Source organism: Accipiter gentilis, chromosome 11 (assembly GCF_929443795.1).
Source record: "Accipiter gentilis chromosome 11, bAccGen1.1, whole genome shotgun sequence".
NCBI lineage: Eukaryota > Metazoa > Chordata > Aves > Accipitriformes > Accipitridae > Astur > Astur gentilis.
The window spans coordinates 30404290-30429494 of record NC_064890.1 but is presented as its reverse complement, the minus strand read 5'-3'; the positions used below and the strand labels follow the sequence as shown (position 1 = coordinate 30429494).

Here is a 25205-nt window from a genome sequence, read left to right as displayed (position 1 = left end):
TGAAGGGCACCAAGTAAGAAGGCATTACTGAACCAGCTAGCTCTGGGTTGTCCTTAGGAGATGATAAAGACATTGAAAACATCACATCCATACTAAAGACTCCAGATTTTTGAAGGCAGCTGTTAAAAAACATTAAAAAAAATCTTGGTTTAGTCTTATTTTAAGGCAATTTCACCACTTTATCGACACTTGTTTAACTGACGAATAGTCTTATGACCAAAATGACTTAAAAATCTCAACCCTCATATTCTGCTCTCCAACATGATATAGTCAGTGATTTTTTTTTTTTTTTTTTTGGGGGGGGGGGGGGGGGGGGCAAAAGCTGTGAGTTGAGATCATTCCATTTTTGAAAGATACTGAAAGTTATTGCTTATATAGAAGACCAGGAAAACATCATCTTTATCTGACTGACATCCTAAACTGATGCAAAAGCCTCCATGACAATGTGTCACATGTCAAAAATCTTCCTATAGAAAATGCGTGGGTCTTCACCATCTCAGATAGCTAGAACTCAGGGAGTATTTCATAAAATGGGGCCCCCATCGCCCCCGTGAAGTGAAAGGGGCACTGGTGTTCTGCCAACCTCACTCTCAGTGCCCCATAGTACCTCAGCTTCACCTGCTTGCAGATAACCAGCCCCACCAGCAGTGACAAGCTGTAACAAGAAAACAAAGATCATCCTCCAACTGTTACTTAGCCAAATGAGCCCAAAAGTGCAGTGTACGTTTTGCCTTGCCTCACCCTTAAACAGCCATTTAGGCAGCTTGACAGAAGTTTTGGATATAGCTAACTATTAGTGGCCACATTAGTCTGAAGACAAAAATACAAACTGACTTCCACATAGAAATGTGAGGCAAGACCAATGTAGGAGAGCAAAGGAAATAAGATCAAAGGCTTCATTTGTACTACTTGGAGATGGATGTATGAGAGGCTGATGAAGTGTTTGTGCTAAACAAAACACGTTATATTAGAAGGCTAGCATGCTATTCACAGATACTGTTGAGCTAAACAAACCAAGCTCATTTACAGTAAGATTCGCTTGCAGTCAAAAAAGTGATTGCAGCATGAAGAAGCTGTCTTAGCTATCTTTCAACAGGACTGCTAGCGAGACTCGTCTGGCTGCAACTCAGAACAGGGCACAAGCCAATTGATTTGGCTTTTGTCTATGTGCAAGTCAATACAGCTCCTGTGATCAACTAATACACCACTGTCTTTTTCCCCCCTATAAACCTCAGCTTACAGCACAATGTCATTTGATCCTTCCGGTTTTCTGTCTATAAAATAGGAGATGGCCACACTTCATACTCCCTTGGGAAGGTAGATTTATGGCTTAACCACACTAAAAATACCAAGCACTATTTAAACTTGTCTGAGTTTAATTGGTATGTTTTACTGTATGGAATGACTTCAGGATATAGAATATCATTCTGCTTATGAATTAGATAATGCATTCAGCAACTGTTTTTAATTATTCTCCTTAATTAATCTTTCCATCCTAATCCAAAAAAAAAAAAAAGGCTTCCTGAGAAATGCTGAGAAGCTTTGTGCTCAGTAGAAAAAGGTGAATCACCTACATTCCACAATGCATAACTGCATCCTTACAGATTCAGGTAACTCAGATCAGATAAGGCAGTATGCAGATCTGGCAAGACAAAAAGAAAAACTGATCCTCTATATTCAGGCTATCTAACAGAACTTGTATCTTTACTCCAAAAAGCAGCTACAAGGTAATTATGCAGTCCTGTGATTTATTTATTCCAGCTAGAAGTTTCCAGTTTGCACCAACCAGTAAGAGTCACCTTTGAGAGATACACTTACCAGTTTGCTACCTGCAGAGCATCCACAGCTATGCAGTCTCAAATGCCTCATTTTCACAAAGGGTTTGGTTATTGTTCTAAACAATAACACTATTGTTCAGTTAGGTTCTGAGTTCATATGGAAGAGCACATAGTATTTATGTAAGCCAACTCCATTTGACATCTACCAGATTTAGATACTATTAACAGCAAAAAAATCCTACCTCTCCCAGCCTTCCATCAGCATAGTTTATGCTAAATGTTCCACATAACTGACCACTGGATCCTTTGTGCAATGCCATCACTAGTTTGACACAACAGCTGAAGGTGTGATTCAAAACATACGGAATTTCAAAGCACAACACAGAAGTTTAACCTTCTGTTTTGAAAATAAAGGTATCAAACCCAGACAAAGCAAACTTTCCCAGAACCAGAAATATTCCAATGCTTATTTCACCTTTAGCACCCTGAGGAATAATATGTAAAGGACAAAATCCATAGCCTTAGAAATAAAAACACAGAACTGTAGTACGCAGGGTGTCACAAATATAACAGTGTTCTTCATTATGACAGTGTGTCTATCTACTAGGAAATGAACTGGCAGCATGTCTGCCTGCTAGTAATGAACTCAGAGTAAAGCAACCTGCTCAGTAAAAAGCAATTAGATATTATCAGTGGCTAGCAGGCAGAAGTTTAAAAATTGAAGAGGAGAAGATTGTTACTTGTATTAACTACCCCTCAAAGGGGGAATCAGTCAGGCTGTGCAAGTGAGCAACAGCCACCTGGCTACCAGCAACCCTTCAGTACAACCAGGTGGCTGTTGCCTGGTTATTCATCCATTTTGGCATGTCACAGTGGAAATGTGCAGCACACAGCATGTGCTGCAAAATTCAGATTGAAAATGCAGATGAGGTCTGATGTTGATTCAAGCCCTGAGCTCTTTATACAAAGGATACATATGCTTGGTACAACTAATCGGGATTCTCAAAGGGGTTTTATAACACACCCATTTTACCAGGGCAGATAAATATATCAGTATTAAAAAACTGTTTGGAAACATAATAATCCCATCACTAAAAAAAAGAAAATACATAAGCAGGTCCGTGGTGCAAAAGGCAAGTTTGATCTATGAAATTCACTTTACATGAAGTTTAAAGAATTATACGGTGAGATACAACTCTTTCTCCTGCCTCCCCTTCTGCTGCTACAGAGCACAATAGCTTATACAATAACGGGGTGTGAAGATTTTGCAGACAGCACTCATCATGCAGGTGAGTGAGCACACAGCATAAAACGCAGTCCGAGAGAAAAACTACATTACTTTAGTATTACAACATTTTGCAAGGGTCATATGAACTACAATATCATGCTCGTCCTAGGGGTATAGAGGACCCGAACTGAACAGTGGCTTTTTGTTACTATCTTGAATAGCCTTTGGAAGCCAAATCACAGAAAACCACGGAATGAATTTAAATAAGAATAAGCATCTTTCTGTGACTATTTTATATTTACACAAATAAAGAGGATCTTTGTAGCGAACTACATTTTCTGGTTGATCCAAAGGAAACCCACTATTGAGAAACAGCAACTGTATCTCTTTGGCAGGCATAAGATTCCAGTGACACCAGCCCTGGGAAGTGAGGAAGAGCTGGACGGTGATCCATGTGCAAGTACCTGAAAAAGGTTTACTAAACACAGAAAGTCTTATTTAAGGGATATCACTTAACTGTTTAGCAACCAGGGAGTTTCTCAAATAAGGGGAACAGTACTTGGCTGCTTGTTTTCTGCATTACAAAAGATGCTCCGTAGTGATTGTCAGCTCATAAATCGGGGGGGGGGGGGGGGAAATGCTTCAGTTGTGAAACAGCATGCTGCGCTCCAAAATAAAAATAAAAAACGCTAACAAATAGACCGAGAGGAGGGCTGCAGCTTGAAATACTTGACTGCTAATATCCAGCATGCCATTCCAGGGAGTCCCAGGGTGGTTTTTAAGCCTCTGCCCATCCCCGTAAGGAAAGGCGGGTGGCAGAACTAATCAATATCTTGCAACCCAGCTGTGACCCGGCCAATAAAGAAGCCCGGGAAATAAATCCCGCCGCCGATCTCTATAAATTCAGCGTTCGGAGGACGGGCAACATCTGGGCTCAACTCCAAGCGGGACGGAGCGGCTCGGCTCGGCGCTGCCTCCCGCGTTAATTGCCCGGCGGACCGGTGCCAGGCGCACCACAACAAAGGAGGGCTCCGCGCTCCGCCCGCCTTTCCCCCCCCCCCCCCCTCACAAGCACAACTCCGCGTTCGACTGCGACGTAAACACACCGAAAGCTGCTTACTACGCCAGCGGGTCTGTGTAACGCTTCAGCTGCGTCTGTCAGAGGGGGGTTATTGTCCGGGACGAGCCACCGGAGCTCACCCGGTACGGGCGGTTTTAAGAGGTGGTGTCAAAAAGGAAGGAAAAAAAAAAAAAAAAAAAAAAAAAGGATCAAAGCGAGTCTCCCCGATCACTTCGCAAGTCAAACCAACGGGCTCCAGAGCCCTGCACCGGGCAGAGTTGAATAAACGGGCAAGGAAGCCCGACTCCCACCAGCGACACTTTGTCTGCTTTCCCCCGAGGCGCGAACAATGCCCGCCGCCCCGCTCCCGCTCCTCCACGGGCCCCCGCCGCCGCCGGAGACCCTCTCCCCGCCGGGTCTCCCGCTCCCAGCGACGTCTTCGAAGGCTTCGCTTTGTTCCCCGCGAAACACCAGCCATCCCACCCAGCGCCGGCGGGGAGAAGCCGAGCTCCCGCCTCGGAGGCGGGGGACCGGCGCCCATCCCCGGGGCAGCGCCGCCGGAGCCACCGCTCGGGCCACCGGCCGCCCCTTTTGTTGCGCCCCCGCGGAAGGGACCCGCTGCCCGCCGCGGCGGGACCTCCGACCCCCCGCCGCGCAGGGAGGGCGACGCGGCCGCTCACCCGGGCGGGGCCGCCGCCTCAGCTCCCGCGGGAGACGGCAGCGGCCCACGCCGGCCCCGCCGCGGGATGCGCTCCCCGCCGGCAGCGCCGTTCCTCGCCCCCCACCCCCCCCCCCCCGCCCCGGTCTCTCTTTCTCTCTCACTCACTCACCCACGCCGTACTTCTCGTGCTCCGTGGGTATCCACATGCTCGCGGCGTGCGTGCGCCCGGCCCCCCGCCGGCAGCGGCGGTGGCCGGCGAGCCCGTCCGCTGCCCCGGCTGCTCCCGCCGCGCCTCAGCCGCGGCTGCCCGGCCCCGGCGGCGAAGGCATTGTTCCGCCGGGCGGGCGGGCGGGCAGACCGACTCCCTGACTGACTGACTGAAGCGCGCTCGCCGCCAGCCACTTATATGCCCCGTCCCGCTGCACGCCGGGGAACGTAGTGCCTAAGCGCGGCCGCGCCCCTCGGCGCCCGCGGCCGGGGGAGAGACTACGAGCCCCGGCTGGCCCCGCGCTCCCCGCCGGGGCGGAGCGGGGCGGAGCTCGGCTCCCGGCGGCCGCCTCACGCCGTGGGTGGGAGGAGCGGCGCGGCGGCGGAATGGCGGCGTCCCGCGGGGCTGGCGGGCCGGCGGCGCGGGGAGGTGAGTGCGCTGCGGGGGACCCCACCACCACCACCACCCCGGTTCCCCTTCTCGCCTCCCTCCCGGTGGGACGGGGACGGGGCCGCGGGGCGCTGGGGGAAGGGAGCGGCGGATAGGTGTGGGACAGCCGGGAGATGGCGGGGCCCCGGCGCGGTGGAGGGCCCCGGCGGTCGCCCCTCAGGGTCGGGGCCCCGGCGGTCGCCCGTCGGAGCGGGATTCCGGGGGGGAGCCCCCGGGCAGCCCCGTCCCCGCCTGCCGGTGGTGCCGGGGGACGTGAGCGGTCCCGCTGGTCCTGCTGGGGGCCATTCCTTCTCTTCGCGAAGGCCCGCGTTTGGCAGAGGAAGATGTGGGGACAGGGAGAGGTTTCAGCAGCGAGTGAGTGGTGCTGGAGAGGGAATCGGTGCCGGCCGTGTGCCGGAGCTGGTAGTCTGGGTGGATTTTGGACTTTTCGGCTAAGTCCGTGCACCAGCACAGGCAGGCACAGGGGTAGAGAAGAGCAGGCGGCGTACAGCGAGGGGCACAGGTGGGCTGTTGGGGGGGATGAGTCGGGCAGGGTAAGCAGCGAGAGCAGCAAGGTTTCCATCCTTGTTGAGGGGCCTGTATGTCTATGCCCTTCCAGAAGCAGCTTAGCTAGAGCTCACCGTAGCTAAACTGCAAGATATCCTCAGGCCGAACTGATCCTTGTCAGAGAAACTCGGGCATTGTGAGGCAGGAGCAAGAGCTTGGATTACATCTCCTGGTCCTGTGGGAAGGCACAGACAGAAAATTGGGGACAACTCTGGCCATACGACGCTGCTCTGCGGGCCTCAGCAGGTACAGGTTGTCTCTAGGGCGCGTACTTCTGGTGTTAAAAAAGCGTTCTCCGATCAAATCATTACTCTGAACTGGTAACTAGAAATTTTAAGGGATGATTCAGTTTGAGCTGAACAAAAAAACAGAGTTTAATGTTTTCACATTTAAGAGAGGAAAGCGGCATAATTTTTTTTTTTAACTTCAGTTTGGCTTTTAGCCCCTACTGTCAAGTTATGTTAAATTATTAAGTCACTGACAGTGCGAAGGACACAGCGGAAGGAAGTCATGTGCAAGCAGGCAGTTTCAAACCTAAGAGTTAGAGCGCACTTATTCCATGTTTATCCTTCTAGTTGTCAAACTTTGGTAGTGAGTGATCTTCTAAGTGGCCTTTCTGTTGTTTCTCTAGTATGTACCCTGCTTCTGTTCGTAAAAGTAATACCACTTTATTTATGCTAGTAGTTAAAGCAGGACTCACTTTATTTATGCGTTGCAGTTTGTTGGTGTGAGTGTCTCCCACATGAAAAGCCAGACCCTCCTAGAGCACTTCCACCCCAGTGTAGCTGCACCCAGAGGCAAAGCTGTGCCATTTTAAATGTTGAAAAGGACATGTCCTTTTGTCCGTGCAAGTCTTCTGTGTGAAACCATGTATAGGTCTGTGGCGTACTAGAGGTGATGAGGTTACCCCGAGGTTTTTCCAGGTAACTCTTGTAATTACGACACTGGCACCAGTACAAAAAAAGTTTGTTCCATTGGAATTCAGAGGCCTGGGCTGTTCTCCTATTCGTGAGCTCAAACACTTATTGAAAGGATTAGTGAACTTTAGGTGTCTTTGCTCCCAAACTTGCTTTGCATCCCCTGGCAGATCCTTTGGAGTCTCTAGGTGATGAAATGTGTAAAAGTTGCTATTGAAAATCAAAATAATAGGTGCCAGGCTAAATTAACTTCCACCTCAGCCTGTAGACTTCCATGTACATCCAAGCTATCCCTTTCCCCATGAGACAAGGCTGCCAATGTGCTGGCTGGGAGTCATGAAATTCTGCCACAGCCTTTTAACTGCTGTCCGTCATGTTAACCATGACTGACTTCAGCATTTTTGTATTAAGATCAGAGCCCATCTTTCTTCTTCCCCTGAACAAAGACAAGACTACCCAATAGCTGAAATAGCCTTTTCAAAATTATTCCTTTAGAACCCATTTGCTTAGGGTAAACAGATCTTACACGATAAATCACGTTGTCTGTGGGCAAACAAATACCTTGCCCTAATATTTGTCATTTCCTTGTGTCTGAGCAAAATCCTTATTCTTTCAGAGGTTTCATTTCTACAATGCTATTCGCTCTAGCAACATCTTGTACTTGTACTTGCGTGTGCATCTGAGAAGGCGTGTCACTTCTTTGGACACACTGTATAGGAAAATTAAATACCATATTTTTTCCTGTCTTGCTGTTTCCTATTTACAGGAAAGCCTGTGCTTTTATAGTCTAATCCAGGACTGTGTTGCTTTCTAGTTAGTTCCCTCCAGCAGCCTTCACCAAGTGGCTTTTAATAAACATATCGCTGTCCACAGTACAGTTTGTTCAGTCTACATTAATTACGCTACATAGTGGCATTTCTTTACAGCATCTGTCAATGGATTTTAAAATGAGGTTTCTTCTGTAAGTGTGTCTTTCATAGTTTCATCGGCAGTCTGACAGTTACGGTTTCCTCCTTGGGGTCTTTATGTGCTCAAATGCTTTTTAATACCATGTTGCTGGAGCGTACCATGCCAGAGCACAGCATGTTATTCCTTCCACGTATCTCTCTTGTGTCCCATTTGTAAGGGAATTCGGTTTACTGTGGAATACTGAAGTTTGACTGGTCTTGCATGAGCCTACCTTTCTTCATTGCTACCTAGAGGATACTTTAGTGAAAGTTGTTTTGTTCCTGATACTATAAGCATCGCTTGTTTAGCCCCACTCTTAAGTTCTCTCTGTTAAGGATGCTATGAGAGCCGCTCAGCCCAGTGGACTCTTGGATCCAGGGATTCCTCTTTCCTGGTTGCTGAAAATCCAGTCCCATGCACTGTCAGACCTGAGAGGTTTCTCTGTCTGGGTTGATGGATACGTTCCTCTTTAGATTCACAAGCACCTCCATGTTTGCAGGCCGCTTGCATATCAGCTTGGGCTCTGAGTCTGTTTAACACCCATTCCTGGACCTTGGGCCCCTTACCCAGCCACTGGCTCAGACACCCAGTCTTTCCAGGTGAGGGTCTCTTCCTATTCACCGACTGATCCATCTTGATGTTCGCTACCTGATGCATAATCGAATCTGCTATTTCTGATGCTCTTACCTGAGCCATCTCAGCCTCACACAATATCACTGATACAGTTACCTCGGCCTTGTGTGTCTTGCAAGATTTCACTCCCCAGAAGGTCCCGACACCGTCCCCCCCCAAATCTTTGCAAAGCCCAGCCACCTCTTACTTAACCCCTCTCTTAACGACCTGAAATCCAGCCCTTCCTCATCATGCCTCAGCAACTTTTTCCAGCTTCTCACTCTGTTATTTATGTTCAGCCATTTCTTGTGTCGTGGCCAGTAGTTTCTCATGTTAGCTAAACCTCAGGTCAGGGCCTGTGTATCTTATCACCCTTTCTGCCCTGCGTTCGGTTTCAGCTGCCAGAAGTTGGGCTTGCTGTCTCATCGCCGTGCCCTCAAGGTGTCCCCTCTGCTGCTCCGGCCTCTGCCAGCCTGAGGTTTTGGTGGGTGTTTTAGCTTCCAGTTAATTTTCTTCATAAAATTCTTTGTGATTTTCCCCGTCTGCTTGTGTATCAGCAAAAAAAGGGCTTGATCTGGCTTGTCTCTTCACTTCTGCACCAACCACTTCTGTCCTTCGTGGCTCTCCAGCCTTTCATGCTGTCCTCTCATCTGCTTTGAACCTGCTTTTCATTTCTCACCTGTTGCCTCTGTTCCTCAGCTGTCATCTGCCTCTAGAAGGCCCCTCTGACGCTCTAATGACAGTTCCTTAGCCAGTTACTCTCCAACATTAATTCGGTCCCTCCTGCCCCTGCTTTCTCCCATACCCAGCTTGGGTACTCCTTTTGTCCTGCCCCTTTTCCTTCCAAACCGCCAGCCACTGCTGCCCACAGCCCTTCCTTTGGTCCCACTGCTCCTGTCCTGCTGCCATGCATCTCAACCAGCTGTCGTCCACAAGCTGCTTCTGGATCCTGTTTTCAGCCCTGCTCTCCATACTTCTTTTTTTTTTAATTTTAAATATTTTATGCTTTTCCACCTCTAAATCCTGTTTATCATCCTCTTTCACCATACCACTCCTGGCTGTCCGCATGTGTGATCTCTCATCGTAGTCCCTGCACCTTCTTCCTTAGGATTAAACTTCATTAGGCCTGATGGAGTCACAACAGCATGAAAGGTTGGGAGGCAAAGCATCAAAACGTCACTGTCACATGAGGTACCTGTCTCTCAGCAGCGTCCTAATCTCTGCTCTTAGGCATGAGCAAATCAGGAGTCAGAAAGATGAAGTTTCTCTGTAGCTCTCCTGCCTACTGAGCTTGGTAGCTAAAAGTCCACCCAAAAACTTTCAGGAGTAGGGGAAGCGAGGCACTTCTTGGGTCCCATGTGCTAAAACACAGATGGGATGTGGCCTGCGTGTTGCTGCTTCACTTTTGTTTTGGAAGCTGGGAAGTGAGGAGGGGAGTGGACAAGTGTTTCCATTTTTTCCACTCTTAAGTTACATCCCCAAGTTATCGGTAACTCCTGAGGATAGCATTGTAGTGACAGCTTCCTTCGCATTTGCTACTCCAAGCTGTGTTGGAGGGTACAGTGCTGCGGGGCACCTTAGACAAAGCTCTTGCATGCATCAGGGTAGCCCTGCTGAAGGAGCAATTAAAGGGATTTCCCGGCAGTGGCCCCTGGCCACTTATGGCTCTTCCAGGAAGGGAAACTTCTCTTATTCCCTTTCCCTGGGAGAGCCAGGCAGGGAGGAACGTGGCAACAGCAGCAATGTATGTGGCCGTGCCCTGCCCTGAAGCCAGTTCTCAAGGTGTGGAGGGTTGAGGAGGGTGGTACTTTTGAGTCCCATTTGGGGTGGCAAAGACTGATCGGGATTGAAGTGCATTAGGACACTGAGTAGACACCCTCACTGTCTGATTCAGAAGCACACGCACATTCATGGATCCCTTGAACGTTACCATGGCCTCTAAACCCACGTGATACCTGTGCCTGAGCCCTCTTACCCAGAATGCAGGTTTCCTCCTGTTTGCCAGCAAATCTGACTTGGTGTTGGCTATCAAAATGGATACACACGCTCACAGTTGTCTCACATGTACCCCACAGTCATGGATCCCTCAGATATTAGCAGTCCCCCAAGTCCGTTGTCTGGACTGCCTTGCCAGGCATCGACTCTGCCCGTGGCTGGACCAGCACTGACTCAGACCTTGAGTCTTTCCAAATACAGGTCTCCTTCTACTCATTGGCTACTCCAGTTTGAACCTTGGTAGCAAATTACACATACACGTGCATACAGGGTTAAGTTCACTAGGAAAGCATAGACACACCACGGTCCCTCTAGTTGCTGGTTCCTGGACCTGCAGACCTTGAGACCTGCAGCTTCTTCTGCAGTTGCTGGCACTGAGACCTTGCAGTAGTATCACACATAGGACAGAAGGTGTATTACACAAATAAATGATTAAGAAAAGGATTTAGTAAGAAGAAAGGAAAGACTGTGGTGATCAGGTGCAGTGTTTGATCAGACAGGAAGCCCGTTTAAATGCAACTGGCCCTTTTTATTCCCCCACACTCCCTGCCTCCATTTTCTGGTGTTTGTCCCCTCCCCATCCTTTCCTTGCTCTACCTTTGGCCCCTCCTCTAAATTTTCCATAACATATACATAATCCCACAAGCCCCTTCTGATATCCCATAGCAAGTTTCATGCAGTTCCACAAACACCCTCAAAGATACCATAATACATATGATAATCACATTTTCCCTTTCTTATCAGTGACAAAGTTCAGGCTGAACCTTTTCAAGGCTGTGTCTGAGTAGTTCCTTTAATGGCATTAGTTCCTGTAGTGAACAAAGACAACTTACTGTCTCTCTTATCACCTGCTCATCAATGTTTTTTTGTGTGTAATCTACCACTTCCCTTGTTATTTCTTCTTTCTTTTATACTGAATAGTCCTTAACCAAATAAAGTAATGAACCAGGTGCCCTCCCATCCCACACATCCTTATAGTACCCCTCCTATTCAGATCAGCCCCGAGTGAGTGGGTTACCTTCTTCCTCTTCAAGTATCCACAGCACGCAGGGTTGTGAATAGGGAGCTGCTGGCTGCTCCCTGCCATGGGTGAAAACCCCAGCAAGGTGACAGAGCAGCCATTGCCCCGAGCATACAGCACCACTTCTTGTCTGTTCGTTCATCAGAGTTCCTCAGACCTTAGCCTGATGGGCTTACCCAGCCCACCCGTATCTGCTCGTTGCTCTTTGATGGTTCTAGAGGTTGGTACCCTTACTGTATGATCGGCACCCTTACTTAAAACCCTAGCCAGTTCCAAATGTCCACACACGTGGTTGCATCCTTAGTCGTTCCCCCACAGGGCGCTTCCAAGTGTCTACAGTACCACCAATGATCCGTTTCTTGGCTTAAATCTGTATGTTCAGTGGAGGATTTCAAGACCTGGAGCTTCCATGGTGCCATAGATTTTGGAGAGGGGGAGAAGGGATTCCTTTTAGCGGTACGCATTATAAGCTCTGTGAAGGATTTTGGTTTGACACTGGTTAATCATTGTGAACTGAACAACTAGCAATTACACCTGGAGGACAGGTTCACTAATTAATTCTGTAAGTGCAACACAATTTCTTTTAATACGATTACAAGAATGAATCTCCTAAAACAGTGTTATTTAAAAATGTTCTAAGAGCTTTTGTTGTGACTTTTAATTAAAAATGCAATCTCATAGTCATTTTCAACAGTTACCTGATAAGCAAATGGATCTTGTGGAAGACTGGAAATTACGAATTTATAATTGGTAGAATCACTTTATGCGCTTCTGTGTTTGAAAAGTAGAAAGGCAAAATCCTTTTAATGTAACTGTTATAGTAAGATTTTAGAGTTTTTAGCCTTCACAGCACGTTTCTTAAAAAACTGATGATAGGAGAATAAACAAGTGAAACAAAGTATTTCATTAAATGGATAGTAATGGATTACTAATATCAGAAATGGATGTTATTGCTTGGTAGTGCAGATGTGAACTGCCTGTGATCCTGGTGTAATTTTACAAATAATTGTGTTACAAATATGCACTGTATTTTATCTGAAGACAAAGGGACGTCCCCACACCTCGGCCTGAAGACATAACTCCTGTTAGCACAAAGCATAGGATATGTTTTATTCTCCAGATATGCCCAATAAGGCTTGCTATTTGTTTTTCTCTGAATTCAGAAAACTTTCATAGCTTAAAAGTGACGATGGATGCCATTTATCTTTGTTACATATGATTTCTTTAACTGCCTACTAGTGGACATACAGCTGTATTTAATTCCAGTAATCAAAGCTAATTCTTGCCTGCTCAGTAGAGGTAAAGGCTTTGATACATGAACAAACTACCAAGTATCAGCTGCTCTATATACTAACTGGAGCTCATTGAGAAGTAAGCTGCTTCAGACTGCCTGGTGAGCATGTAGACAGCTTAAACATGATAACTTGTTTACATGTTAAAGCCTTTAAGTTGTTTGAAATCTCTGCTCAGGCCTTCTGTTACCTGCGATGGAGCAACAGTGAGTGGTGGTTCATCAGTCCACAGATTGAAGACCTTTAAACTCTCTCAGTATTAGCAAATACCTGATTCTTACCTGAAAAGGCTTTCTTATTACCTGAACAAATAATAGATGTGGACATGCTTTATTTACATGTAGAGCTGTGTACTACAGGGGGTATTACAAGTTTTTTGAATGTTCTAAGCGTAACACAGATGCCAGGATAGGTTGTTACGCCTATTGAAACACCTTGTTCGCTGTTTTGTTTTTACTGGGGAGTACTGGTTTTCTGGAAGTGCACCAAAGTTGTAAATCCTTGTCAACAATGATGCTTGCCACAAGGTGTGCCTGTCATATAACAGGTGGTAGAGTTCTCCCTCTGACACTTCAGCCAGCTTTCTTGACAAAGGGATGGAGGGTTTAAACTAGGATGTGGTTATGATAAGAGTGAACAGTAGGAAAGAAAGAAAATTACTTAAATATTATGAAATTACAAGCATTTAGTATTTTAACTTCAGTATAGGTGAAATTCTTGTCTGTCCAAACAGCCTTCATAACCTTTCCTAGCCCTGTGTGCTTCCTTCCACCGTGTCTTGTCTTGCAACCCCTGCTAGAACTCTGCATTTTCGTGTGAACATCTGCATCCTAAAACTACAACTGGTCCCAGACTCTCTCTGAGGCTTCTGCTTCACATTCTCATCCATGACCTCCCAGCAGGCTGAAGCTGGGAGAAAAGCCTGAAAGCATTTGAATGTCTTTCTGTGGACCTTTCAAAATAGCTTTAAATATTGCATAAATAAAAGCCCTACACAATGTGGGGAAGACCATGGCGTTGAAGATCTGGGTGGTAAAAAATGGGATAAGCTTTGTGCAACTTTGAAGCAGGTCTGTGCTTGTGAAGAGTTGGGCGCAGCATCCTGACCGGTGTCTCACTGAAGTCAGGGGAATGCATTTGTGAAAGTGTGGGTTCTTTGCAGAGTTACTGTCTTGAGTCATCAGTAATTAATTACAGTCACTTGAGCAGAAAAAACTAGTGTCCAATGACCTGATAATCTTGAATTAAATATTGTATTGGTCAGTACCATTAAAACCACATAACCAGACTGAAACTGTGCTGCGATATAATGCACAAATTTTTGAAAGATGGTAAACAGTAGGGTTAGGTGACATGGGGGTGTGGAAGCAGTTTTCCTCAGTAAGAATATGTCAGATACTAACAAGAGTACAAATGTAATGCATGTGGCTATTTATACAATACAGTTTCATGGTAGGGAGCTCCTCTGCCCTACTTGGTAGGGCAGTAGATTTATGCCCTATAGTATAAGCAATAACACTTTTTTGCTGTACACATGTGGAGTGCTCAAGCCACTTTGTACAGAAATAGTACCTGTATTTGATACTTTGATTATGGTATGGAGCCAGGAGTGCTCAACTGGCTTCTTTACTGATTTTTCAAAACATGCTACATGTTATGGCACTGAAATTATAATTATGAAGTAAATGATAAGGGCATTGTGTTTTGCTTGAGTTTATTCTCTGACTATAAAGAATTTCAGATCATCAGTGTACAGCAGTAACTGTCAACTTTTAATGTTTTGGCACTATAGGGAACAGTATAGTTGCAAGTCTGATGTCTGATCATGATATCAAGGTCTGGTTTCCCAGCAGGTAATTCCATGTTCACTGCTTGTTTGCTGCTCTATCCTCATATTTTGCTGTAGCAGACCTGTAAATGAGAAATTGTAGTAGATGTTTTGTCAGTGGCTTCGGTGGTCCAAAACTCTCGGACAGATACCTGTGTGTTCTTAGTAATATATTTCAACTGGGTTTCTTGAACTTTCCTTTTGATTTTTTTGCCTCGTGTTTTCACTGGACCATCTCTTCTGAATGGTCTTTTTTCCACTTTCATGTATTTTTCTCTGATATTTATGACTGACAGACAGTGACCAGTGTGAAATGGCCCAGCTGCTTCTGTTTGATTCTTGCTCATTGAGATGTCATCCTCCCATTTGTCATCAGTGGCTCCGTCCCCTAGGAGTACCTACTTGTGCTTCTTGCCCTGTGTGGTAGTAGCGGGTTAAAAGCCTTCTCTTTATCCCTCTGGTATAGTAGCTTTATAACTGGATGTGCCATCTGCTTCAACCTCACAAGCTGGTACGGTATGGTGTGGCTCCGTCCACGTGAACAAATAATAAGGCACAGTAGATAAAGACAATTAGTGCTGCAGTCTCTGCAGCTATATTACATGGTTTGGCGTTTTTGTTTTGGATTACATGTAGTCAGTCTTCCCACACCAAACTTCCTCAATGTGCAGGTAGGTGTTTCAAAGCTCTCTGAAGCAGTGCCCCTTGGTTTAGACCCAGACGTCTCTGGTAGCAGTTGGGGTGCATTTTGTACGTATCCGGGCTCCAGATGAATCCGGTTCATGGGCACCAAAACTGCTCTCTGAACCCAGCCGACGCGCAAAAGCAGCCGGAGGATGACCAGGGACAGCAGGACTCCTGCGTGGGTCAGATCCAAGAAGAGGGTCAGGGCTGATGGGTCGCGCAGGGAAGCACGGCGCAGCATCCCGCCGTGCGGGACCACTGCCAAAGGTCGTAGCGTGTGCCCCGGGTGGGCCCTGGCAGTCCCACGGTGGGAGCGCGCAGGACTCACAATATGAAAACAGGAATGGTTATGAAATGAATGCATGCAGTAATAAGTGATAGTGCTGTCACTGGAGCATTTTCCTAGCATTTGTCTTGACCAGCGTGCCAGCACTGAATTTTATTATGACTCAGTAATGCATGAATAAATGAGGTAGAGCTTTTTCTCTGAAGGCTGGTATGTAACAGAAAACATCCTGCTTGAGGTTTTAATTTCATTTTGTCTTATAGGGGATGAAAACATGCAGCCTGTGTTATTACTGTACTAATTTAATGTTCAGGAGTCTGCGTGTATTTATACAGTTTGCAAAATGTTGCCTGAAAAACATGAACAACTTGTATCACTAATTCTAACATTCTAATTCTGTTTCTTGAGGAAATTAGCTTCAATTATTTTACCATCCATGTCCATAAGCTACATTAGCAGTATCAGTTAGTAAGTGTATATCATACTTAAGAAGTTGAGATCTGTGTCATATGTTTAATGAATGTGTGAAGGAAAAGAGAAATAAGTCTAGTATCACAAAAATACTTACTTCAAACTGGTACAAAGTCAGAATATGCTCACAGAAATTCGACATAGCCTGCTGTGAGATGTCCCTTTGATCTGTAAGACGTGAGTATTTGAGCTCTGACTTGAAAATGCTTTCCTCTGAAATTAATTTTCAAAAATTTATTTATAAAGAATATAAATAGTGGATTATTTGAAATACAGTCAAAGCTTTGTCTTCCTGAGCTAAGATATCAATTAGGCTGAAATATGTTGATCCACATCACTGCACACTATAATGAACTTTCCTTTTCAGCCATTGTTTTTTCCAGTTTGAATACCAATTTATGGAGACTCGATTCTAAAAGTAGAAACAACTTATTTTGCTACTCTCCATTTGGAAAAGCTCCAGTTCACTGAGAAAGCAGCAACAGACCACAGAGCTTCTAACACCACAGGGCCCCTTCCCTGTACTGATTTTTCATTAAGTACAAAATTCAGTTAAACAATTCAGCCTTGAAGGCTTTCTGAGTATTGGGAAGCTCAGTCAGAATACCTGAGAGAGATTTCAACCTGTTCTGTAGGTATGAAACCCACAGACATCAGGATCCCAGAAATGGGAGTTCTCAGGATGCACTTTCAGGTTAGTTCTAATTTATATGAGTCTGAAAAAAAAATAAAGTGACATTGAAAATTAATATTTCACACTTTTTTTAGTTGTTTTTCTCAAATGATTGCCTTTTTCAAGGAATGCCTACCAGTGGAAAAGAGTTGTAAACCCTGTGATGCAAACATTTTAGTCAGGAGCATGGTAAAAATTCATGTAATAATGACATGGGGCTGTCTCACAGGAATGGCTAGAGCAGGCTTTAGGGTTTTTAAAGGAAAATCACACAGCCATTCCTTTAGCTACAGAATGTAAAGCAATCATTTAAAAAGACCTCTAGGCAATCCTTTTAACATCAAGAGGATAAACGTGCTTGGGAATTTAATCATGTTAGAGGAAAAGGACCGGTGACAAGAGAAAAGTTAAGGAAAATCCTTGTAATAAATAATTATTGATCTCTACTAAATAATGATAACAAGAAGTAGAGAGTAAACTAATTAACCCATTTTACATGGCAATGCTGGCATAAAAGATACTAGGCTTACTACAGCAGTTGTTAAAGGCACTGCAAAGGTAAATTGTAGCAATGAAGAAGTATTACTATCCTTATTAAACACACCATTAAGACCCCTTCTTTGTGGAAGAGCTAAGGTCACAATCACAGTAAATGGAAACTAAGACATGCCTATTTGCAGCTTGCTAATGTTTGCAGAGGAGTCAGCAGAACAGTGGTGGTGGTAACATACACAAGTACTAAATTTCCATACACATCCTTGCTTGTGACACCTTCCAGTGCCTACTTTTAAAAGTATTAAAATTACAGTCTTGATCAGCTTGGCTTATGAATGCCTTTGCTATGCCTTTGTATTAAATAACAGGTTAAGCAGAAAAAAGCTACTAATTTTTATTAATTAGATTTGGGTAGTAAGTATAGAAGAAGAGCCTAAATCATCACTTTTGTCCTTCCATTTCAAATTCTTGTCTTGGATATTTTCTTCCTCTTCTTTGTACCTAAACATTCTGAGTTTCAGGCTACATAATTACCTTGTTAATCTTTCCAGATAATAGGGTAGGGTTTAATCACTGCTTCTTAATCCCTGATTTTAGTACATAATGTGGATCTCAGCTCTCCATCTCTGCCATGTCTTGTGATCACACTAAACAAGAAAAGGTCAGTATTGTTTACTTCAAAAATATCAAGATATCTTTTTTTGTTGAAGTGTCCTATTATTCTGGAGATCAGTATAATAATTCATACAAGCCTAAGTGATTCATAAATATCAATTTGTAAAATTTAACATTTAAGTACTGAGAAAATGTCAGGGAAGACCACTGAGTATTGAGTACCACTTCAGAGTCATCTTGATTTGCTTTATTGCTTTTCTATTAAAAAAAAAGAAGTGCAGACAGATGTAGTTCTTTATAGATGTTCTTTAGGACTGCCTCCATGTATTTATGATCTACATTTTTCATCTTGCAAATACGTTGAGGTGAATAGCAACTCAAATAGCAACTCAAATAGCCCACTGAACTGAGTAAGATTGTTCATGTAAGTAAAAAGTTTGCACAAACATTATTTGTACAACTAACCGCAGAGATTGTAAGGAAAACTGCATCCAAAGCCAAAATTCAGGAGAGGAACAACTTTGGGGAGATCATATGACAAAGGTAAAGATAAACAAGTATTCTTGGAAAGAGAGAGCTGGGGCATGAGGGGAGACTGATGGCTGGTGGTGTAACTCACATGCATGCCACCTCTGTACTGCGGGGGTTTTGGGTAGTGGGCAGGGAACGGAGGGAGGGGTAGAAGGAAGTGAGAATTAAGGTTTATGGAAAATTGCGTAAAGTAATTAAACTGAACTTGGTTTCCTGGTTCCTGTCACACCCATGAGGAGATTTGAGTGCTGAAGGTGTTCAGAGGAGGAAGACTCTGGTAAGGGCATCCTAGAGGAGCAGGCAGAGTGGGGTTAGAAAGGAAGCTTTAGTCACACATGTGGAAGACCAGACCGGTGTGCTGAAACTAGAGAACGTGTTTTGGCCATGGGAGTAATGAAAAACTGCGTATCGGTCGCACTGCAGCTCATACAGAATAGGCACAATCTGTCCTGCGGGCCCAGAGCAGTACCTGTAGCTGCGGGAAGCAACACAAGTAAATCCTAAGGCACCTCCAAAGGAATCGGGAAGAATTTATTGACTGGCGAAAGTGGATGAAAGTGGGTGTGTTAGGACTTGGGAGATGTTCTGAAGATGTTGCTAAAATCAAGGAAATACCTGCTGTAAGTAGGGTCCAAACTACCGTCTTCACTGTTTAATGAAACAGCAAAGCAGAAGTTCTGCTATTAATTATCACATGGGTTGTCGCTTGTGGAAATTACTGTTGCTGTGCATTTTTAATTCCAACTTTTGGACAGGGAAGGTGGGGAAAAAATGGGTAAACATATATTCATTTAGTAATTAGTGCAAGACATGTTTCCCTAGTTTGGCTAAGACTAGGAATTGGCTTTGTATTTTGAGTATGATGCAGATGTTCCTGCAATACTACTATTCCACCCTTTAGGTGTTCTGTAAACAGAAATGGTTCTAATTTTGCTTATCAACAGTCGTAAGAAATCAGAGTAGCTGTAAGAGTGTAATAATATTGTTCAAAATTTAATTCTGAAGTAGATAAATATTGCTTTGTCTTTGTGACCAAGGTATCAAACCCTGCGTTTAGTTACACCAATATAAGTCCATGCCATTTACCCAGGAATGAGGTATTAGTGGCTCTGAGCTTGCACAGAACTTGTCTGTAGTGTGTTAAATATTTATAAATTGCATATTAACATCAGCACTTAAATACTGTTATGAATACTTATTAGGGTCACTTTCATTTGTGTGTGTGTGCATGTGTGTCCCTCCCAATGTGAGAACAGTGGGTTTGCTCTGGTCTTTATTTTTATTGATGTAGGGGTTTGTCTGGGCTCAAGCAGAAAGATGACAAGCAGTGGCATATATCTGCTGGTGAACTGGGCAATAGTGTAGTCTATTGTTTGAACATGATCTTATTGGCAAGCACATTGGTTTTGTTTTATTAAAATTCCAACACTTCACATTTTTATTAATCACTTTCCCACTCCTTCTATTCACTTGTATTCTGATGCCTGTGCTCCGGTACCCATAGCAACACTTGTTAATGCTAATGAAACTGCAACATCCTAAGCTCCCCGACAGAGCAGCCCTGTTAAATATGGCTATTAAGCACAGTTGTATTTCTGTTAGTTCCAGCTCCCAGCAGACACCTGCTCTATAGAAATTCTGTCCTAAGATACTAGGATTTGGTAACTCACAGCTTTTCTTAAAGCTGTCATTTGACTGGAGTAAAATTCTCATATTCCCAGACAGTGGATGCTACAGAATATGCATGGTTTCTGTAAAACTGACAAGGTTTAGCTGCAGGATTAAGTACTCTTTTGAAGTGCTCATTTGCATTCAATGAAAAACCAGGCAGGGCTGGGACTGACTGATCTTGGCGGAAGCTACAGGGTGTGTTGTCTCCTAGAGCACATGGACATTTTAACTAAGTGTCATTCATAGTGTGTTAACAAGCAGAAGTAATAGCTAAATAATTCCTCATGAACTCAGACTCAATTGAACTTAATAGAAGTACTTGAGCGCTTTAATATATAGAGGTAGAAAATGGTTATGTACTTCGATTCTCCTTTCACTAAGGAACATATTTGCATGTAGTATTGATGAGAATGATGACAGGGTGTTTTATTTGCATTATTCTGAGTTTTGGTTTTGAATACTGTTTATTTGGCAAGTCATTAGTCATCCATCTTTTATACTTTAGAAAACAAAAGAAAAATCCTGTAATCAGTATAAAATCTCTTCCAAGAATATGACCACAAATTAGGGAATGCTGCTGTGCCAACAAATAAATGCTGCAGTGCCAGGGCTGCAAAACAGGGAAGCGGTCATGTGTGTATTTCAAGTGTCAAGCTGGTGCTTCTCTATACTCTTCTTCATTATAGCTCAAAAAAACTTGAACAGTAGACAAAGCTTTCAAACGACTCATGTCTCGACAAGTTTTAAATGCAGCACTGTTTTGTGCAGAATTACCTATAGGAGTCTGGCTTGGTTCCCTATCTTGGTCATTTTGATAACTAAATGGTTTTGCCATGCAATCAGTGTGAGCTTGGGGGAGGGTGCTCAGCCTTTCTGTTTTCTAGTCAGCATCTGTTATGCTGTTGGTGTGGAGTGCCAGGTTTGCTAGGTGTCTTTTGTTTTCCTGTCATTCTTTCTCCCCTTTGTTCTTTACATGTCTAAAAACCTCAGCCTTTTACTCGTTGTTTGGCCTCCTTTATTTGCCTGTACATCTCTGTTGTGTTCATTTTTGTCTTAGGATCATTTCAAGTTCTTGTGCTAATCTCCTCATAATATTAACCAGCTGTATTAATGAGATAATAAACCAGAATTGTTGGTAATGAATTGATTCATTCAACTACTGGATTTAATTAGAAAGACACTTAACATTCCAGCAGATGTTCTTATTTTGTTTCATTATCCTTGTGTTACCAACAGCGGGCTTATAAATATATACTCTGCATGTCTATATTTACATAATACACTCTTCAACCTAAAGCCTTGTTGTTGTCCCATAAACTGCAAGAAATGACATGAAACCTGTAAATATGTGTCTTAAACCAATTTGTAATGAATTCCTCTTTCCATCATTTCATTTCTCAGACCACGTACAGTCTTGAATTTTCAGAGTATTCTTCGTCTGATAGTAAAATGCTTAATCTTTTTAAAATGAGTTAGATTTCTTCTTCCCTAGTTACAAACCCTTGTCTTTGGACTTACATTATGTCCTTTCCTTCTGGTCTTGTGACTCTCATTCCTTTTCACCTGGTGGCAAAGCTTCAAACAGAAGGTTATCAGCACCCCTCTCCTCAGCATTCCCTGCAGATGAATTTAGGGACTTCTTCCCCCAGCTTGCTGGTTGCCTGCTGCAGAGGTCTGCCTCTCCTGGAGCTCCGGGCTCGAGTCACGGCTGCGGGTTGCACCCCAGGGTCAAGCCGTGCGAGTTAGGGGTTGAAACAGCGAAGTTATTGCGTTGATCTGACCCCCAGTTCCTCCGCTTTCCAGTTAGAGAATGTAATTTACGCAGCAGCGTTCAACTTGTCCCCAGTCTAGTCAGAGCGCATAGTTCAGATGTGCAACCAAGAAGAATTGGGCACAGCAGCTCTTACCGCGTTTAGTGCGTTACGTATGCCTACGCTGACAACAGTAGGTTTTGCGAACTGAAGCCGGTGCTGGATGTCCTTGTTAGGAAGCACAGTGATAAAATCTTAGTGTTTTCTTTTCCTTTGTCTGTAATGCTTTTGAAGGAACCTTGCACACTTTATAAGGCATGCTTATGGGAAAATTACATGAAACAGCTGAGGCTGTTAAGCTGAGAAGAGAGGAGGAAGCTGAGATGAGAAGAGGAAGGTCCTGTTTCATCTTGCTGCTTCTTGCCGTGCACTCCTTAGCTTGCTCTTGCACTTGGCGCACTGTTCTGTGAGCATTTTCAACATCATTGAGCAAAAAAGAAAGAAGTGAGTAGTTCTGTCTGGTTAAAGACTTGAATCAACTCATCAAAGGGCTTGGCAAGCCTAGGAGCCAGCGCAAGCAGAAGAGCAATAGTAGAGGGTTAGGAGTGGTAGGATAAGGTGAAGAAAGACAGGATAACAAGGCATCCCTTCACCTCTTGGCGGCAGCAAGCTGTTATGCTGGCTAAACCCCTTCTGAGAACTTTGTCTTTCACAACTCACCTTCAAACGCCGAATCTTTTCTTCCTTTTCTTTCCAATACTCACATCTATTGTATTGGCCATAAAATTACACGGCATAGTGCTTTGTAGTAATTGCATGTGTGATTGTGCAGGTAGAGTACATTGCCTGTACTGCTATAGTCTGTATTATAACTGTGTGGGTGTAACATTTACTTAATGTGCAAACTAACATTAGTTTAGAGTTGAGAACAATTGTATTTGAAACTAAAAATGTTCCAGTAAGGAAAATCCGTTTTGAGCCTGTTGCTTCATTAGCTGTGAAGATTAACTAGTCTGTATTATAACAACACTTAAAATAAAATAAAGCCATATAATTTCTGTAACAGGCAGCTTTTTTTTTTTTTTTTTTCCTTTTATCACTGTTGTATAATGGTGTGTAGAGTTCCTGTGCAGGGATCAGGATTCCATTACACTAGGTATCCTATGGGTGCTTATAACAATAAATAGTGCCTATTCTAGTTTTGAAAGTAATTTGTGTAATCCAAATCATTTTCTATACCATTCCATTATCAAATGTTTTCAAAGTACTCATTTTACTGAATGAACTAGGTATACTTCTTAGTCTTTCTTTTCAAATAATATATTCTTTCTCTAGTCTCTTCTTTCTACTAATGTACATTTTTTAGCTCTGAATTAGATGTAAAAGACCACAATTTTATGTGTCCTGTTAAAGGTTGAACAGCATGGTGTCAACTGTCAATTCTGTGAATGAGAGAGGGATTTTCTTAGTTCCTGAGTTTGGTGGGCTTTCTGTGAAGCCTTTGGTGTATCTGTTTGCATAACAGTCATGCTGGTTTTCCATTAGGCAGAGGAGGAAAACTCAGTGGTGACAGTATGATTTGGCAGAGACTTAATGGATGGGTTTTATAGGGCTCTGTTCTCACAGGGAGCTAGGTCCTGTGCTGTTCACCACAGACACAAATAGGAAGGGGGTTAGGTGATAAATTTTGCTGTTAATACACGTTTTTTCCCAAGTGGTAAACAGGAGAGCTAACTGAAGCATTGCAGAAGAATCTCATGGTATTTGAGTGAACAGGACAAAAATGTGCTATTCCGTGTTAACAAATGCAGGGTAACACACATGGGAGTGAACACGGAGAATATGTCCACTGTCTTGTACATTAACACCTGATTCACAGCTTCTCTGAGACTTTGAAATCACTGAAGATGATTCAGTGGTTAATTCAGTGATCCTAAAAGCAAGCAAAATGCTAGGAATAAAAAAAATAGTGAAGAGATTGAGGGAAAACTGTGCTGATTTAGAAATCCATTTTCTTCCACTCTTGGGCATTTTCAAGCCACTCCTCACCCCAGCACTTGAAGAAGGGCAGAGTAGAACTAGCCAAGAGCTGAACAAGGACAACAAGGATTGAAGGATGGTTTGGACAACGTGAAATGTTGCTGCAGTTTTTTGTAGGTGTTGAAAGACCAACAATTTCAAACAGTGCAGAAACAAAATCCTTGGAGTTAAAAAAAAAAGCTAGAAAATGCTGTTAAACTGAGGTACTCATATAGCCCATTGCTTAAACTCTCCACCCTCAGATTTCTGGAAGACTATGCTATTTGTGTGATTTTGCCCTATTTTTATACACTTCCCTAGGTAATTGCTTCTTGCCATTGTCAGCCAGGGCACTTGCACTAGAGGGATGTTTGATCTGACCCTGTGAAGTCATTCTTGTGGCAGTAGATTTTAAGAGAAAAGCTCGCTACTTTTCCCTTATTTTCAAGTGTCTCTGCATGTGGGAGGCCTGGTGGAGTCTGAGAACTCAATCTGAGTGTTTTTATTTCCCTGTTAGCCCTTAGCTGTGCTTTAGTTAACAGCTTTTCTTCAGTACCTGTGGCCACTCTGCTCCAAATATAGAATCAAAATTAGCTGCTTTTGCAGAGATTGCAATAATATGCTTAGCTGTATTTGTACTATTTTGGTGTTTGTGTTATGTGTTAGTCCATTAAGTGCTACGCTAAAGGCTGTGCATCTTTGTTCAGCTCTGTGCATTTATTCTCTCGTTCAGTGTTTTTTGCATCAGATGAGTACAAAGATATTTTCATGGATTCTTTTTTTCCCTCACCTCCTCCTTTCAGTGCCTTTGAAATAAATTGCATAAGCTTCTGCAGTTGCCACGCTGGTCCAGGAGTCTATATTTAAGTTATTCTCTTTTAGTATTAGCTACTCTCTTTGGGCAGCAAAAAAAATCTTCACCCCAGTTTATTCCTTTCAGCAACTCACTACTACAATTAAAGATTAACAGCTCTGTTCTTCCAGACTGAAAAATTGCTGTTCCCATGTACTCATGCTAAATAACTGTATCGGCTCCTTGTCTGTGTTGAGTAGCAGTTCCTGCCGTACACACCTACCTTCTGAAAGTTGATTTGTTGAGGCAGATAGGCACTTGTTTATTTGGACTTCTAAATGTTTAAATAGGTCATTGCAAGAGACCTAAACCAAAAATGAACAAAAAGCAGTGTAGCTGCTTACTGGGCACAGCTGAACTGGCTGACAGAGTATCTTCTTAGTTCTCTTGGCATCAGTGAGAGTCAGCAATTGCAAAGGAAATTAAGTTGCTTGACTTTTCTCAGTAAACATGTTTTAATGATTCTTCAGGCTACAAACTAATACTGATCGTAAGAATACTCAAACCTAGACTCTTGCAGATAACATCAGTTTTGCTTGGGAGAGCTGACCCTTTCATGAGGATTGCTCTAGCACTTAGTGTAGCAGCTGCTGTTCTTAAAATTGGAAAAAA

At 43.7% G+C, this 25205-nt stretch overlaps 2 protein-coding genes across 6 annotated transcripts in view; one reads left to right on the top strand and one right to left on the bottom strand.

Annotated features, from left to right (window-relative positions):
• Positions 1-5051, bottom strand: part of DOCK4 (dedicator of cytokinesis 4) — a 251486-nt gene extending 246435 nt beyond the window's left edge. For all 5 annotated transcript variants that reach the window (XM_049814215.1, XM_049814218.1, XM_049814217.1 and 2 more), the window contains exon 1: positions 4897-5051. In XM_049814215.1, coding sequence (XP_049670172.1) covers positions 4897-4933 — 37 coding nt within the window. In that variant the 5' untranslated portion in view covers positions 4934-5051. The remainder of the gene's footprint in view (positions 1-4896) is intronic.
• Positions 5052-5256: 205 nt separating this feature from the next.
• The window catches only part of ZNF277 (zinc finger protein 277), a 57102-nt gene continuing 37153 nt past the window's right edge, over positions 5257-25205 (top strand). Inside the window, exon 1 of the mRNA XM_049814224.1 lies at positions 5257-5364. Coding sequence (XP_049670181.1) covers positions 5322-5364 — 43 coding nt within the window. The 5' untranslated portion in view covers positions 5257-5321. The remainder of the gene's footprint in view (positions 5365-25205) is intronic.